The sequence below is a fragment of the Giraffa tippelskirchi genome, chromosome 1, assembly GCF_054371585.1.
Source record: "Giraffa tippelskirchi isolate mGirTip1 chromosome 1, T2T-mGirTip1v1.2.pri, whole genome shotgun sequence".
NCBI lineage: Eukaryota > Metazoa > Chordata > Mammalia > Artiodactyla > Giraffidae > Giraffa > Giraffa tippelskirchi.
In genome coordinates, this window is record NC_137275.1 from 149,807,847 (window position 1) to 149,825,933 (window position 18,087).

Consider the following 18,087-nt stretch of genomic DNA (forward strand, 5'->3'; position numbering starts at 1 on the left):
CACAAACCATTTGCTCAGCCTCTGAAATAATGAATAAATGAAGATTTTACTGAAATAATTGGAGGGATTTTTGTGTTTCTGCTGATGCCATAATTGAATGGCACCGAAGAGACTTTTATCAGCTATTTTCCATGTTACACGTGTTAGCAGTTCCTTTCTATGAGTTGAATACTTCATTCTGTAGTGACTTTACACATGTTTTTGTAAGAAATTGTCGTTTATTACTGCAATTCTAGAGAGTTGCTTGATTTCCCAGGAGAAATTTAGCAGCCAGTAAAGATTATTTGGATCTGATTGGTCAGGAGAAGGACGGCAAAAAGGAAGGAAGAATAGCATTCATTTCATACATTTAAGTCTATTTGCAAAACCCTCTCCTTAAACTTGTACCATTTTCATTGCTTCATCCTTTAAACTTTTCTTTGTAAAATATGTCCTCAATAACCTAAGAATGAATATTTAAACAAAATAATTTTCACTATTGTGTTGTAAATTATATGTTTGTATGTAAAATATACATGTGCATATAATGCATATGCATATATGGTGTGTATTACATACACAGGTGTGCATGTGTATGTACATAAACATGTATGCATATGTATGTGCATGCATGTATGTGTGTATGCATGTGACATGTACAAACACATGACATGTGTATGATGTGGGTGATGTGTGTACCAGCTCTAACACCAAAAACATTTTGGGGTATTGGGATATATCTGATTAACAATGTTGTGAACAGTTTCAGGTAAACAGTGGAGGGACTCAACAATATGTATACATGTATCCATTCTTCCCCAAACCCCTGTACTGGCTTTAGGTAATGTTAAGAGTTAACTTGTATTTCCACATTAGACGTAGACCATCCCTACGAATTGACCAGCTTAGCATTTCCTGCTTTCAGTTTGTTATCTTGACACATAACTACAGTACAACAGCTGGGTTGTTCCTGGAGTTCCTGGGGGGAGCTTTATTCTCAGAGTGCTGAATTTCCTTTTCAGTTGTCAGCTCTAACGTGTATTCAAAATGTTCAACTTTTTACACACCATTCTGGGTCCCTAGCACCACTCTGGGACTATGATAGACATGCTGATAAGGAGGTGGCTGAATGGGAGAATCTGGTTCAAGGAAGGGAATTTGCAAAAGCCAAAATTGCACATGACCATTGTTTGGGAACTAGAGCTGCTAACTAGTGTTGCTCTTTGTATTTGGATATTCTGTTTAAACGAGTTACTACTACGTTTTCATGAAAATTATTTGCACCTGTTATGAACCCAAAAATTAAAGTGTGAGCATTCTTAAAAATAATCTTGATCTGGTGTTTATACACACGCAGTTATCTGTAATCTGGCTGTTGAAAAATACATTGGGGATTTGTTGCAGTTTTGCCTAACTTTCTCCATTTGTAAAGAAAGATTTGCACAACACAACGTTTCCTTTTTATCTAGGAAACTCTTCAGAAGACTTCCTAAGAAATTAATTGTATTCCAGCCAGACTTGCATGCTGCCATCCCACAGGAAATGGGTCAGCAATCCATTAAGATGCCATTAGATAATCTAATTTGGAACTTAATCTCTAAATTAACCATGCTCCATACTTGAAGCATACTTGAGAGAAAGAAAAAAAGTTTACGTTTGAATCGATAGGGGAGCCGAAGCGTGAAGAAGGCTGTTTGTTTTTTCTGTAGCTGTGGTCACGTCTCAAGCCGTCTGGTAACCAGGAGAAACCAGACATGATGTAATTCCAGATTGAACTTGAACTTCAGGGACTTAGGATAGGGGAACAATGGACCGTAGGAATCAATAATGTCCATTTTCCACATGATTATGTTTGGAGCTTTACGTTAACCTTCATGGGAGAAGCAGCAGGATCTGCAGTGTGACTGAAATGGGATGACCAGAGACAAGATGTCAGAGGAAAGAAAACAACTTTTTCCACGATATTTTCTGAGCAGCACTGCAGATTCCAGCAGGATTAGAAAAGTTCCCGCTCTGCAGTAAACGAGTGGCCTGTTCAGAGCACTCTTTGTTCGCTTAGGTAGGACAAACTTAATCTTACGTTTCCTGTCAGATGATTTTTGGCTGCACTAGGGGAGAGGGAGGAGCATGATGCAGAAAATTCCCAAATGTCAACCTTGCTGATTAACCCTTTGCGATGAAAGAAGTACATTAAACACCTACTTTATTTGAAGATGTTTAATGGAAAGTGCCATATTTACATATGTATTAATTCCCCAGGAAATTTAGCTCTGTCACTGGCCAACGCACCCTTTAATAACTTCCTTTTTTCATTCTCATGTTTGCTAGTGCTATTAGGAAGTATACAGTGCGTTTTTAGTCATATTTACTTGGATGACAAAGTGTATGAATTGAGTAAACAGGATAATAAATGTAATAAGAAACTACAAAAGGAGAAAAAAGGCAAAAATTCAAGACATTGAAGAAGACAAATTTTGAATATTCAGAAATTGTAGAAACTTACAGTTATTCCCTCCTTTGTTGATTTTTGTTTGATGACAGAAGGAAGGTTTTTTGTACATGTGAACAGAGTAGCAGGCATAACATATAAAACATGTTCAATTCCTTAATCGTTTGTGATTTGATGCTTCAGAATTCTGATACCAAAAAAAAAATTCTCTTTTAGAAGTGAAATGGTGCAAATAACACTGATTTTTGCTTTTAAAGGAAAATCATTTGGGAAAGGATCGCATTTTGCTTTTGTGTAAAACTTACATTTCTATTTAATTTAGTATGCCTAGGGTGATTTTCTCTAGTGAAAGACACTATTTGGAAGCACTATTTTTGTAGAGAATTTTGTCTGCTGTTGAAGACTCACATATGCTAATAAGGGGGCTGTAGCACTTGTAACAATAGCCCTGAAAAGGAGCCGGGGACAGAGAGGAATACAGACTAGAGAAAGGAGGGAAATCCACACGCAGGATTCTCTATGGGAGGAGATCAAATCACTGCTTTGAGCCTGATAATTCTATATTTTTAATTGGCTGAAACCTCCCACAGCTACATAAATTGTTATATACATATGCATCTGTATACTGTAATTTATTTACAATAATGATTCTCTACCATTTTCAGTTCTAAAACACGAAAAGTATCTAACATAGTTTTGTTTTTTTAATTTGGCCAGTTTAGGGGAAGAGTGTTTTTCTTTCTTATGGCTAAACATTTTAAGGAAATAAGTTTTTATTACTCTCAAGTATATTGATTGCCTTGTTGAAAGGTCTAGAATTTTTGTAAGAGCTGTTTACTAACGGTACAGACATTAGAATGAGCACATTAGACCTTTAGCTGCAGTGACCGCATACATAAGGGCTCTTCTTGCCCTGTGCTGTTTGTTAAATAGCATATTTCACTGGCATATATCATTATTTCACTTAGAAAATGCTAGTACTCATACATGGTAAATTTAACATGCCATCCAGCATGCCATGATAACAAAACACATCTGAAACAACTGAATATAAATTAATGAGCTTTGATGGCCTACTGATTTGATATGTTATTTTCAAAATCGTTGGTCCCCAAAGAGTAGCAATAAAGCAAGCTATTTACCTACTTAGTTAAGAAACAAATACATTTCTCTTTCATTACTATGAAGTGCTATTGCTTGCAGTTAGAATAATTCCATGAGCCACCTGCAGTTTATGATATTTGGTGTTTCCCAGAGAGCCCACAAGAGTACTTTGCAGTTCAGGTAAGAGCCAGCCAGGGAGCTTTCCAATACAGATTATTACAAATAGTAACAATCATTAGAAATCATCTTGCATGCAAATAGGATCATTCCAATGGTAATAATGATCCTTGAAAAATGGGGAAATAAATCGAAGAAACCCAAGACCACTTTGTATATTTCACTTCTGGTTTTAGCTGCATCAGAAGTGGAATGCAAGCAAGCAATCTATATACATGCAGCAACATCTGTATATACATCAAAAAATGCAAATATTGTCCTCAGATGAAAAGAATCTTGAATTAGATAAATAAAATACAGTTTTTTGTGTTGAAATTTGGACTCAAAAGTTATACTTTTTAGGGAATTCCATTGTGCCTAAATGATACGGACCTTAATTCATAGAAATCTCTTGTATAATTCAGGGATAATATGAATTCTTGCTTAGTAATATAAATAATGTGTTTCACGAAAGAGGGAGATGAGGTGAAATGTAGTGGATATGAATGTAGGCTTTAGAACCACACTGCTAGATTTCAAATTCTGGCTTCTACAACCTAACAACAGGAGATGGGCAAGACACAATTTTCCAGCTTCAGTCCTCATTTGTAAAATCAGAATAATAATTGTACTTTTCTTATAGGTGTATAATGAGATTTGAAAACTTTAAATTAGGTCTAGCACATAGATCAGTGCCTGGCAAATAAGACACACTCTGTAAATGCTAGTAACTGGTATATTTAATAAATACCACTTTCTTTGCTCTAATACATTAATGAATTCTTAGATATATTATTTTTATGTAATAATTTAATAATTTGTAAATATATGAGTACTTAAATACCACTCCTATATTCCTTCCCCTGGCCTAAGTGGGCGTTTTTTTCATAAGACATTGTAGCATTTGTATTATATCGAAATAAGCTGCCAGTCCAAATGCATACATCCAGGACAGCATGGTTTCTGACTTGATACTTAATTATACTGCTCTTGATTGGTTTTTCCAGCAGATTTTAGCTGTTAATAGGAAAAGTGTTTATTGTGCATTTGGGGAGAGATACTAATACTTGTGTGTTAATATTATGGAAACAAAATTAGGAACGTTTAGCCAAGGAAATAATAAACTTTCCTTCTTGGGGGTATTTGAAACAGGAGCAGTGGAACTAAGGGCAAATCTTGCTTTTAAATGCAAGTATTTATTTTAATTATTATCTCATGCTTTCTGGGCCATTGCTTATTTTTATTGCTATCTATAAGTAATGTGGCTACTGGTACAGTTGAGGTATATATGAGTATATACAGTTCTTGGTGCTTCGTTCCTGTAATATTTTTTTTAAGCTTCTTGAAAGAGTACTATCTCTAAAGCAGATGTGGTAGTCTTATAATTAAATCAGTATGCAAAATCTGAATGGGCGATGTGATTAGTCCCCTCAAAATAGTACAACACTGGATACTTTGACATTTTACAACATGTTTGACAAGTGGGTTGCCCAGCCCATTATCAGATGCACATTGAAATTTGCCATTCTTCAATTAGCTTTTATTTCAAGATGAATAATTGAAGGAAGCCTGTGTCTTTGGTTCTTTACTCAACTTATGATTCCATATACGTTTTTTTTTGTATCCTGTGGTTCTTGGTTTGTTACCAAGTTAAAAGCTAAGAACCTAATCCTTTTTGGCCTAGAATACACAGTTACAGAATGCATAACTTTTAAAAAGCATAACCATCGACTTCTGACTTGCCCAAAGGAGTTTTCTCACTTTCGTTCTTTGAGTCTGTTTACTCCTTCTGGATGCAAAGACTGACAGTTTTATCCAGTTTGTCCTGGATTTTAAATATATTAAAAGTGTATCATTTTTAAAAAGATGTGGGTATCTTCTTCCTCCTTAATCCTCACCATAAGGTCACTCTAATAGAACTTCAACTAGATTTGTTTTCAAAGGAGATAGATATATCAAATTTCAGAGCTGTTTGATCACCTAGACCAACCACATGTTCTGTGCACAAGTCTGCTGCAATACTAGCCAGGTTATAATCCAGCAGTGTGGGGCATGGGAAATTCATTGTCTCTTGAAGTGAACGAACATGTTTTGCCATTAGAAAACTGTGTTCAAAAGTTCTTTTGAATGTTTGGTTGATGTCTTACTTCCCAGGGAAGCAATGTAATAGTTAAATGGCCATGGGAATCAGATAGAACTAATTCACATCTGAGATGTTGGTGGGTAACTTTGGGTGAGTTTAAGCCTCAACTTTCTCATCTGTGAAAAGGGGATAATGATGGCAATGTCAATAATTCACTGAGAAGATTAAGTGACATAGGATGTGTGAAACACCCAAGATGATATCTTATTTATAGAAGGCCATCAGCATGATTATCTTCTGAAGGTTTCTCCCTCTATGCTAATTCTGTCTACTGGAACCACATGGAAGATATCTACATTTCTTTCCAACTCAGCTATCATGTCTTCCCTGTCTCCCTTTACCTGTTTTCAAATGACATAATTTGGTGTATTTCTTTACCGAAATAATGCCATACAGTTTGTTTCTCTTGAAGAGTGATACAGGGAAGAAACACAATGCTTGCGAGCTAGTCTGATCAGAATAAAATGAAGCCATACCATCACCTACCATTAATGTAATTTGTTTGTTTGCTTCTTCCCTCTGAGGAACAACCACATCATATATTTGACCAGAATCATATGAAAATATAATCCGGGAGGTCAGATGTATTGAATTTTTTTTAGAATTTTTATTTAACTTGTATTCATTTCTAACGAAATATCTCAATACATACTGAGAGGATACATAGAATAGGAGTCACAAGCATGAATTCTGCTGTGTGTCATGGTATTGTCAAAATCTTTGGGGCTTTTTTTTGGTGCCTGATTTTTCCATGAAGTGTTTGTATTCTTTTTTTTTTGTCCTTTACTAATATGGCAGGTATATATATATAGTATATATACATATATATATTAAAGATGTGCTTTCAGTCATGCTCATCTTCTGTTTGCCTTAAAAAAAAAGGTGGTTTGGCAATGGAAAATTTAATGAAGACCAAGTATATGCGTGCTTGAAGATACACTGCTGAAAAGCTTAATTTGACTTTGAACATTTGAAATCTTTCAATTATATTCTTATCTCTTAATAGACAGAGACACAGATTATTGGATTGAAAATTAGATTCCATATAATTTTCATTCTATAAGGAATTAAAATCAGTAAGCATTTCACATATAACTAGTTGGTATATGTACATAAATATGAAAGTGTGTTTACTTTATCCATTCTGGTGATTATTGGCATAGACTTATGTAAAGAGAGTTGATATTTAAAAAGCACTGTTACCTTTTTACCCAAAAAACTGTACAATTTGAGGCATTGTTTTTTGAAATTAAATGATCTAGGTTATTTTGTTTGATTAAACATTTTTCTTTATTATAATCTTTGAATTAGTTTGACCAGATTTTTTTCAATGGTACTACCAAAAAGTTCTAAAAATACCTGTGCCTTATAATTCTGAGTTTAACCTCCAAATTGGCAATAAGAGGCTTATAAACTCATATATGGGGTCTGCACAGTGTTAATGTCTGAGATTTATTTCTCCCCAAAGGCTCATAAACAGTATTGACAAATATATCACACACTGCAATTTTGACATGGTCATAATGTAGGATGGGAGGTTCAAAAGGTTTAAATAAACATCTAAATTGAATTTGTTAGATATTCTGCAGCAAGAGTCCTTTTAGTTACTAGCATCTATTTATTTTTATTGAGGATTTTCCAAAGGCTAACAATACATGTCTTTTCTAAAGAGCTGAGTAAGAAAGCTATTGCAAATTAAACCCTGAATTTTTGTCTTTTCTGCCATTAATTGGTAAACTTCTCCATTTAAGAGCCACATCTATTTTCAAGCATTAAAATACACTTTATTTCCCTCAAGTATGTAGTTTCTAAATGACTTCCTAGAGCCCATTTTATTTGGGACTCGTTAATTTTGCAAAGTGATTCGCTTGTTGTTGACATTGTCTTTTATTGTCAAGGATTATCCATTTGAGCGAGTCTTTTTGTTTTTCATACATGGTTCCTGCTTTAGGTTAAAAAATAAGGGAGATCCATTTTTGTCATTTATTTGTTAAGAAATGATTAGCATCAGCTATGGCCAATAGTAAGGACTGATAAGGTCATTTTCTTTACCGATCTTACCTTTCAGTCAGTAAGATAATCATAGGAACAGATAATTATGATATGAGGTAGTGCTATTGTAGTGCTGTATAACTAAGTGCAGTGGAAGGACAGTAGAGGGAAAATGTTTAATAATGTGTCATGTAACACTCTTCTCGATCAGTGATGCAAAGTACAGAAATACTTGTTGAAGATGTGTGTGGGAGGAAAGAAATACGTGAAAACAATTAAGTCTCTTAGAAAAGGTTTCAGTGACAACTTTTTATTCTGTAGAATTATGATTTTTCATCTGGTGATGACATATCTTTTTAGTTTCAATTTTTGGTTTCACGTATTATTTGGTTACTCCTGCACAGTTAATTTTTGTTAATATGGAACATCTCTCATTTTAAGTCCAGAGATGTCAGTTTTCTTATCATAGGGGGTCAAATTGCAATGTACTCATGAAACTATGTGATTATGAGCAACACTTAAAAAATGAATAGTTGGGTGTGATTTGGAATATTTAATTGATTTGCTTGTTTATCCAAAAATTATTGAGCACCTACAATGTACTAAGTACTGTATTAGATGCAGAACAAAAAGAGATATGGACTTTGTTTTTATGGAGCTCATAGTCTAATCACAAAATCCTTTGAGCATAAAAGGTTACTGTAAAGTTTTTCCTATTAAAATATTAACTCAGAAGTATGTACCTAGACACGTAGTAATAAGCCTAATTATTTCTTTAAACGTATCATGAGATTAAAAAAAGTCACATACCAAGTTCTTTTTTTTTAATCCAAGCTCTTTCTTTTTTGGGGGAGTGGGGGTGGGTAGGGAAATTATTTCTTCAAGTTAATATGCCATAAAGATTTTTGTACCTTTGGAATTCAAATATAAAAAAATGAGGATGTCTAGCTTGATAGCTACAGTAGTAGAATCCATCTCACTTCATGGTTCTAAAAATAAAGAAAACAATGTAAATTAAATTTAGTGGATCAATTAAATTTAAAACACTGAGGTTGTGTTTCCATGCCAGACCATGACAAAACTGGGTATGGAATTGTCAGTTGGATGTTTTTTTGGTTCATGATTATTTGTGCAGCTGTTACTTAACTGACATTTGTTTCAAGTTGAATATTGAAACTAACAATGCGTCTGGTTAGGTATACTCAAAATGTATGGTTTGGGGTTGTCTATGATGTGTAGGTCTTGTGTTATTTTCCTCTATGTGATATTTGTTTAATGAGGGATTATGCCAGTAGCAAACTCTGGGAATCGGTGATGGACAGGGAAGCCTGGTGTGCTGCAGTCATGGGGTCGCAAAGAGTCAGACATGACTGAGCAACTGAACTGAACTGAACTGATGCCAGTAGCAATTAGACAACTGTTTTTCAAAATTTTTTGTTTTAAATAGCCCCAAATACAGCATAGGTGAAATTAGAGTCAACTGGAGATGGGCAAGACTCTCCTCTGCTTACCCCCTGTGGAGCTCCACCCACAACCCTCTCCCAGCTCCCAAACTCAGAGCAGCTGGGATGTGGAAACATGATTGACAGGGAGGAAAAGTTTTCTCGTGTCAGCTTCAAACTAAGTATTATTCATTCACTGGCCTTCCTGGAAAATATACTTTCTCTTATTGTGAGGGAAAAGGAATCATTTTCATTATGGCTTTCAATTTTGTTCAACCAATAGGCAGATAAAAAAACTGAAATACATCACAACTGTTGTGAATTAAAACAAGATCAGAATATAACTTGCAAAGTATATTGATACTGTTGTAGATTTGCTCTTTTCTTCTTGACAGAAAATCATACTATATTTACATCAAAATGGACCAAATATTTTAGGAAGAATATCCTCCCTCAGTCAAGTTAGAGTTTACCTGCGGATGAGTCTTACTTGAGATATTTACTGCCTCACAATAGTCTTACCATCTGTGAAAGAAATAGACCATGTAGTTTATATATTCATAATATGTATAATTTATAAGCACATGTATCTCATATCAGACTCTAATTTGGGAAAGTTATAGTAGTAATTTGATGCCTATAGAATTTATGTCTCTAATATTGTTATAGATTTTAACGTATTTTTTTCTTTTTCTCTTCCCTCCCTCCTGCCCCTCTCCTGCCCCCCTCCTGCCAACAGTCCTGGTACCTGGGCTAGCTTGGTTCCTTTCCAAGTATCAAATAGGACACCCATCCTACCGGCAAATGTCCAAAATTACGGTTTGAACATAATCGGAGAACCTTTCCTTCAAGCAGAAACAAGCAACTGAGGGGAAAAAATGAAATACAACACTAGTTTAAGAATTTTTTTTAAAAGAAAAGAGGAAGACTGGACAAAACAAACAAAACAAAAAGGGAGAAAGGAAGGAAACTGAAGAAAGAAGATAATAGACCAGCAATCGCAGCACTTACAATCACTAATTCCCTTAAGGTTGAAACTGTAATGACATAAAAAGGGTCGATGATATTTCACTGATGGTAGTTCGCAGCCCCTGCAAAGTAGCCTTTGTTACATGAAGTCCGCTGGGAAATAGATGTTCTGTCTCTATGACAATATATTTTAACTGACTTTCTAGATGCCTTAATATTTGCATGATAAGCTAGTTTCATTGGTTTAGTATCTTGTTGTTTACGCATGGAATCACTATTCCTGGTTATCTCACCAACGAAGGCTAGGAGGCGGCATCAGAGGTGCTGGGCGTGACAGAGCCATGAGCCAGCCATTTTATAAGCACTCTGATTTCTAAAAGTTAAAAGAAATATATATGAAATCTCTGTAGCCTTTAGTTATCAGTACAGATTTATTAAATTTTGGCCCTTAACCCAGCCTTTTCCAGTGTGTAACCCAGTTTGAAATCTTAAAAAAAAAAAAAAGAAAAAAAGAGGAAAAAAAGGAAAAAAAAAAAAGGAAAAAAAGAAAAAAGGAAAAAAAAAACAGTTTGAACACAAAAGGCTCTATGGAAGAAATGCCTCTTTGTAGGTGAAGTGTTATCTCTGCATGCAACAGTAAAAATTAATATAATATTTTCCCCACAAAAGAAACACTTAACAGAGGCAAGTGCAATTTATAAATTTATATCTAAAGGGGAATCATGATTATAAGTCCTTCAGCCCTTGGACTCTAAATTGAGGGGATTAAAAAGAATTTAAGAGAATTTTGAACGAATTTATTTTCCCCTCAGTTTTTGAGGGCAGTAAAAAGGCATTAAATCAAGACAAATCATGTGCTTGAGGAAAAAAAAAATTAATGAAAACACAGCACTTATGTTGGTTTAGCTGCAGCCTCCTTGGAGGTAGAATTTATTTATTTAAAATTACTGGTTGCATCAAGAACCCATAGGGTGTACAAAAGGTTCTATAAAATCTGCATTCTAGAGACAAAGAGGCAGGCAAATCCATGTCACAAGGGTAAAGCTTACAGTTTACAAACTGGGAATGCCAGGGTGTAGGATGTAAAAATGCACTCTTGAGAAAACAGATGTAATCAGGGTGCTGAATACTTGCATGGTGCTTTCAGACATTAGCCTTGTTCAACAAACTTCTTGTATTGACAGATCTGTAGTGTGCATGGGCAGACACATTTTTGCCTCTATGTCTCTTAAAATTTTAATTAAAAATACTCTTTCCAGTAATCCTAATTTGCACGAAGATATAATGTCCACATTACGTGCCTTGCCTTGAAATCTAAAAAACAAAAAACAAAAAAAACTACAAAAAAAAACAAAAAAGTGACATCACTACACTTGTTTTGCTGCATTTATTATCATTTTAAATCTTTACCATTTTTATGACAAAATATTTTGTACTCCAGACGAAGAAAAATGTGTGACATCATGGATTTTTTAGACAGTTATACCTTTATCTCACATTTATAAAGCATATCATGGCTGTGTATAGTTGCCGCTTAAAAATTGTAATCGACCAGCAATATTTTCAGTATTTTGGTGTTTTTTCTATTAACCTTTCATGTTTTTCATCTTCCAATTAATATTTGGGGGGGAGGGGTTTCAAATTTATACGAATTATGCAATACCAAGTTTTGCCTATGTAGGTAGTGCTTTTAGCTGTATTGGTTATTATAGGTAAGTACACAGATTTAAAAAAAAAATAATGTATGCTTTTTTTGTTTGTTTGTTTGTTTTAATTGACCAAAGTGGGTACTGCTATTTTTGCAGTGTGATGAGGTCCTTTTGTGTACTGAGAGATGGACAGGGGATTTTTTTTAATATACATATATATATATTCTGGGGTGGGTGGGAGGATTTTTAACACTTTACAGTGTAGCTGTGAAGCGGTGCACCCTGAGATGGGCCTGGGCTGCAAAGCGACTGTTCTGCCTACTGTGACAAACTTCAACTTAAACACAGGTTTCCCCCTCTCGAACTCCCCACCTGGGGTGCAAGCTGAACTCATTTCTGGTTTTCATAACAACAAACAAAGAACAAGTGAACACAACCAGTTCTCCTGGAGGCAGACTTGGCTTAAAACAAATGGTCTTATCTTTCTGTTGTTGTTCTTGGGGGTGGTCGTTTTTCTTGAAAGTTTCAGATCCACAGTGGAGAATGAGCCTGTCTCATATTTGGCAAAGATAGTTGTTGAAAAGTATATCTAGCAGATGTTTCGACTTTGGGGGTTTAACACCTGAGTATACTTTCTCCTCTAAAATCTGCCATCCTGCTGGAGGGGGTGCTCCTATATCCTTTCCCCACCACTTCTCGTCCCCATTTCTTCATTTTGTGAATGACAGTCTGTGATTTACCTGTGTCTCACTACTTCAAGTGGATGGTAGTGCGCTTGGGAAAAAAGATATATTATTTAAATATCCAGAAGATTGAACAGAGGGTTGCTATTATTGAATGTATTTGGACTTCTAGATTAAAATCAAAGTTCAATTTTTAAAGAACAACAAAAAATGAATAAATAAATCTTGTTAAATTTTCATTTTACCTGCCCTTTTAAACTGAGAACCCGAGCAGAAGGGAAATAGAGAATTTTAAGAAATGAATTTTCCTGTGGATGAATTAAGCCCCATAGAGGCTGGTGGGATTTTTTTTTTTAAGGGTTGGTACCTCAAATATATATTGGATTTAATTTCCCTGGAGGGCTAGAGGGTGAATGGAGGCTGGTTCTACTTTACTTCTCCCCACTGCCCCCTAGTTCCATTGAGGGAATTCATTACTAGAAGGAAACTCTTTTAGAATTAGTGACACATGGTGGGCTGCCATGAGGAGCCCCCTGACCCCCTTCCCCCAGGCCATGGCCTAATAAAATAAACTGTCTATTGTTCTCACAGCATATCATTTAATAATGAAGACTTTAGAACAATGCTTACGGGCCTGAGAATTGTATTTGATTAGCCCATTCAGTTTGATAGCCCCGATGCTGAAAAGCACAGCAGGATCATTGCAGTGCAAGTTCAAAAGTAAGTTCAGTCATTTCTGTGATGACTTGCCCTGGTAGAAAACAGATCATCTCAGCCAAGCTCTTCAGGTCTCTTCAACCTAATAGATGAACAAATCCACCTCACAGGACACACAGTATTTTTTTAAGAGCAGACTTGCTCTCTTTTTTTAAATTTTTGCCAGTGAATGAGCACCTCTAGCTGCATAAGTTACACACTGTGGGTATTCCTGCCTGCCTCTTGAATACAAAAGCCTAGTTCAAGTGTTGCTTTTTTTAAAATCATTTTTTTCTCTCCCTTCCCTTTGAGATAAAACTCTTAAAAAAGATCCTACTCTCTGTAATCTCAAATCCATTTCGGCCTCCTCCTCTTTTTACCAGGAAGTATCTTGTGACTAAGGGCCCCCCTCTTGCAGGTCTTGCACGCCCCTCCCCTCCCCAGAATTGCAGAGCTACAGGATGGTGAAGGTCACCCAAGGGCATCAGTAGGGGGTGGCGTCTCCAGCCCCTGGCTCCATGGCACTGTTCAACTTTCCTTGCGTTGCTTTGCAGCCCACCCCTCACAGTGCCTCTGAAGTGTTTCCTCTGGAGTAACATGAGCGTTTGAGGGCTTGTCTAAGGAGAAGAAAAGAATAAGGCAGTGAAGGAGACTGTACATAAAGACATGGCAAAAATCGTAATTATAGCAATATAGTTATGGGGTAATGTTCGGGTGGGCAGCTCCATTTAAAAAAAAATATGTGAATGAATCTGTGAAGCTGCGAGTAGCAAGAAGAACGAAAGGTCTTCTTCACAAACCGCCTACCTTGTAGACAGTAATTTGTACACTGTATAGTTTTGTTAAGAATTTTTTTTTAAATTAAAATTCCCATGTTTGTAAAGCTAACTTTTTAACAATTATAATGGAACTATATGTTGTTTCCATTTTTAAAGTAAACAAGAATATTCCTTGTTTGGAGACTGGACTTGAGTTAAAACTCTCCAGGCTCTTAAGTTATGTATTAAAAAAGAAAAAAAATCTGTCCATGTTAGGAGTTATTTCACAGATTCCTGTGCTTGAAAAGCATAGGATACTAATCCTTTAAAAAAGTGTAAATGGAGAAAAGTTATATTTTATGAAGGTTATTTTGTTGTATTTAGTATTGGAAAAGTTGGTTTTCAGAGCATTTCAGAATGTCGGAAGCACCACTGTCTTTTTATTAGTATAAACGGCCTTTAGCAAAAGTTTTTGTGATTGTTACGTGATGGTATTTAAGGTTGTTTCACAGAGCATTCAGGATAGGCAGAAAATGACAAAACAGTGCTATGTCTCACATAACGTGTCCTCAGGGAGCAGAATCTTGGATTTGTGACTTGTAGCTTCATAAGGACTCAACAAAAGAGATTGCACAGGGACATTTCAGCAGTGTGACACCAGGACATATGTTCTTTACCTAGATTCAAACTCTATGTATCGTGTGAAACGATGAAGGCTGCAGAAAGTTATCCCATATTCAGTGTACAGTATTCATTTTTAATGAAACAACTCGACAATATTGCTGGCAGATAGGCCCCAAGCATGACATTCAATATAGTTTACATGTTCCTGTCAAGGTCTTTGGTTAACGTTAACCAGCTGCATGCTTCCTGGACTTTAAAAAATTGGGTTTCTATAGAAAACTTTTTTTTTTTTTTAATGTGCAGGCTATTCAAGTTCAATAGTAAAAGCTTAAAATTGAATGTTCTACTCCATGCTGAAGGAGCTAAAAGCTGCCTTCTTCGTTTTTTGCACTTTCTGGTAGTTCCCCTGTTTTTTTCTAATTCTTTATGAAATTGTGTGGGTGGGGTGGAGCACTGCAGTTGGGGGGTAACATGGACCACTGATTTTTGCCCTTTGACCCTGCACAATGACCTTTGCATCAGCCAAACTCATTGCCATGACAACTCTTTGTACTGTGTCCGTGCCACAGATCTGTTGGTGACATTGTTCATATAGTCAAAGGGGACAAGTTGGAGACGGTCAATTTTTACTTTTTTGTTGTTGTTGTTGTTGCAATTCTTTCTTCAATGGTTGTAAGTAGTTTGTTTTTTTTTTAAATAATAAAAGGGTTCACTAGTTAAGACTCTTTAGAAATATCCGTGTGTTGCAATTCAAATGTATGTTGAGATTGTGAAAAGGCTTCAGTGGCACTAGCCTACCAGCACGCCAGCCCCAGCCTCTGAGAACTTTTATTGCATGATCAGTACCGGTAAAATAAATGGTGGCCTATGTACACAGAAGACAGTGTGAGCTGGTGACACTAAAGCCGGTCTTGTATTACTGTATTTTTGACAGAATGGTTTTGAAAACTGTGCTACAGGGACTGATGTGGCAAATATATCTCTTTATGCAGAAGGAAGTCTTTTTTTTTTTTTTTTCAAGAAGTATGGCTTATTATGCATTCTTCATCGAGGGCATTGAAGTTGCATGGACTGAAAAAAGTTGATGCAAAACGAGAAAGAAACAAACAAAACAAAACAAAAAAAAAACCAGCAAAATGTTTACCAAAAAACTCAAACAAATGAGCAGTGCCTGTTCAATTTCACAGTCTCTGTTGAGTTCAGTTGTAAATATGTTTCAAATGACATTTTCTTGGAAAAAAAAAATATCTCTACAACATTGTAGAATGTGAGGGGTAACTCCATCCCAGGAATAGGCTTCTCAAAGCTGCAGTAGATTATGTCTTCATCAAGCTGTTAATTTGTGCTTATATCATATAGAACTTTTAGCATCCTGGGAAGAGGTGCCCCCACCTCAATGATATTTCTCTGAGAACAACTTTTGTAGGACTGTGTGTTTCTTTAGATACATTTAGTACAACTGTAGGTGACGAGTAGTCAGTTATTGCTTGCTAGCTACACACCAGGGTTGATCCATTTTAAAACTTTTGGCATTTTGTCCTCACGGGCCATAATTTCAGAACCTTGTGTTTTAATTAAATTTTTCAAAAAAGAGGCACATGCACAATCTCAGTGTAACAAACCTTTAGCAGTAGGATGTATTATATGACAGTTACTTAATTTCTGGCATTCAGACCGCTGGGATCAGCCTCAGAAGGGGCCAGAATGTTAGCGAAGGTTTTATTGTGCCCAGTTGGAGGATAATGTTCTTTGGGTACTTTTTGTGGGTTGCAAATGAACTCAATTGCCACAAGTTTTAAACTGGTGTAAATCAAGCTTGACTTAATGTGATTGTTACTGTTATATCCAGCCTATACTGCTAGCAGCTGCTCATACTGCAGTCAATTACTGGAAGCAGATATATTTCCTATGCAAAAACTGTTTAAACAATAAAATGAGCTATGCTACAGACTCTGGCCTCATGTTTTATTTTCCTCCTCCGTCTCTTCCCACCACTCTTCCTGCACCAGTGTTGGGGTCAGTAGTATTTTGGAAGTGGATCTTGGTCCTTCCATTTGGGAATTTTGTAGCACGGATTTAATTTCTTAGCGTCTGGGATGGTGACTCTTCCAGTTCGGTACTTCCAGTTTTGCACTGGGCACGGGTGTATCTGTGTAAACCCTTCTTGCAATTCCTAATACATATACTCTTCATAAGCTCTCTAAACAATGGCAGTAAAAACGCAAGTGCAGTTCTAGAATTTCAGCCCCCACTCTCCAAGAAAGGCCTTTCAGCAGTGAGGTGAAGATGTAATGTGTGCCCAGGATGACTGGTCTGTGGTCTCTTCCACTGAAAAACCACAGGGCCTCAAACACACACACTCAACAGGAGGAGGTAAGTCCTGGGGCCACCCTGTGGCTGTGGGTTTGGTGGTTTTGTGACTACTGGAGAAGAAGAATTCCGTTCTCCCCGTGCCTGAAAAGGAGCAGCATCTAAGGTTTCCGAGGGGCAGAGCTACTTTTCATTGTAAGGGGGGTTAATGTTCCTTATTCGCAGGGAGGTGGGATGCGAGCTGAATTTGAGGATGGTATCCCAGATCCAGGCTCCTTGAATACAGCATTTCTGAATGGAGTCAGCTGCAGTTCAATAATAGCTAATTGAAAAGTAACCAGCTTAAATGGTTTTGGGATCCATCTGAGTAATGTGCACAAATGAATCAAAACTAATGCAAGCATGATTGAAAAGAAATAAAAATGCCTGGAATTTGACCATCCCAATTGAAGACTTGCTGAGACAAATCCAATGGCCTGATCCCACCACCTCTAATTTACAGCTCAGGTCTCTTTCATCTCCCCAAATCACCCTGATATAGTGGGTTTATACTTCTGTGGGTGGATTTGCAGGGAAATCAGTTGACCACAATCTATTGAAAAAACAAAACAAAAGGAGAATTCTGGAAGGCTCCATCATGAGATGGTGATTAAATATTTTAGAAGATTAAGAAATGTCTTAGGAAATAGTTTAAGAATATTATACTTGAAGCAAAATTTTTACCTGTTGAGAGACTTTTTACTCTTATGAACATGTTTGACTTTGTTGGCATCAATCAAGATTTGGGGATAGAAGAGAGATGGTAGTGAGGAAGTTGTTCAGTTGCTCAGTCATGTCTGAATTTGCGACCCCTTGGACTGCAGAATGCCAGGCTTCCCTGTCCTTCACTGTCTCCCAGAATTTGCTCAAACTCATGTCCATTGAGTCAATGATATTATCCAACCATCTCATCCTCTGTTGCCCCCTTCTCCCCCTGCCATCAATCTTTCACAACATCAGGGTCTTTTACAATGAGTCGGCCGTTTGCACTCCACTGACCAAAGTATTGGAGTTTCAGCTTCAGCATTGTTCCTTCCAGTGAATATTCAGGGTTGATTTCCTTTAGGACTGACTGGTTTGATCTCTGTGCTGTC

At 36.4% G+C, this 18,087-nt stretch overlaps 1 protein-coding gene across 18 annotated transcripts in view; it reads left to right on the forward strand.

Annotated features, from left to right (window-relative positions):
- The window catches only part of NFIB (nuclear factor I B), a 465,570-nt gene extending 455,352 nt beyond the window's left edge, over positions 1–10,218 (forward strand). For all 18 annotated transcript variants that reach the window (XR_014076781.1, XM_081570139.1, XM_081570150.1 and 15 more), the window contains one exon: positions 10,005–10,218. Coding sequence is in view for 16 of the 18 variants with exons in the window: in XM_081570139.1 (XP_081426265.1) it covers positions 10,005–10,134 (130 nt within the window). In the remaining 2 variants the exon portion in view is untranslated. The remainder of the gene's footprint in view (positions 1–10,004) is intronic.
- Positions 10,219–18,087: the final 7,869 nt, after the last annotated feature.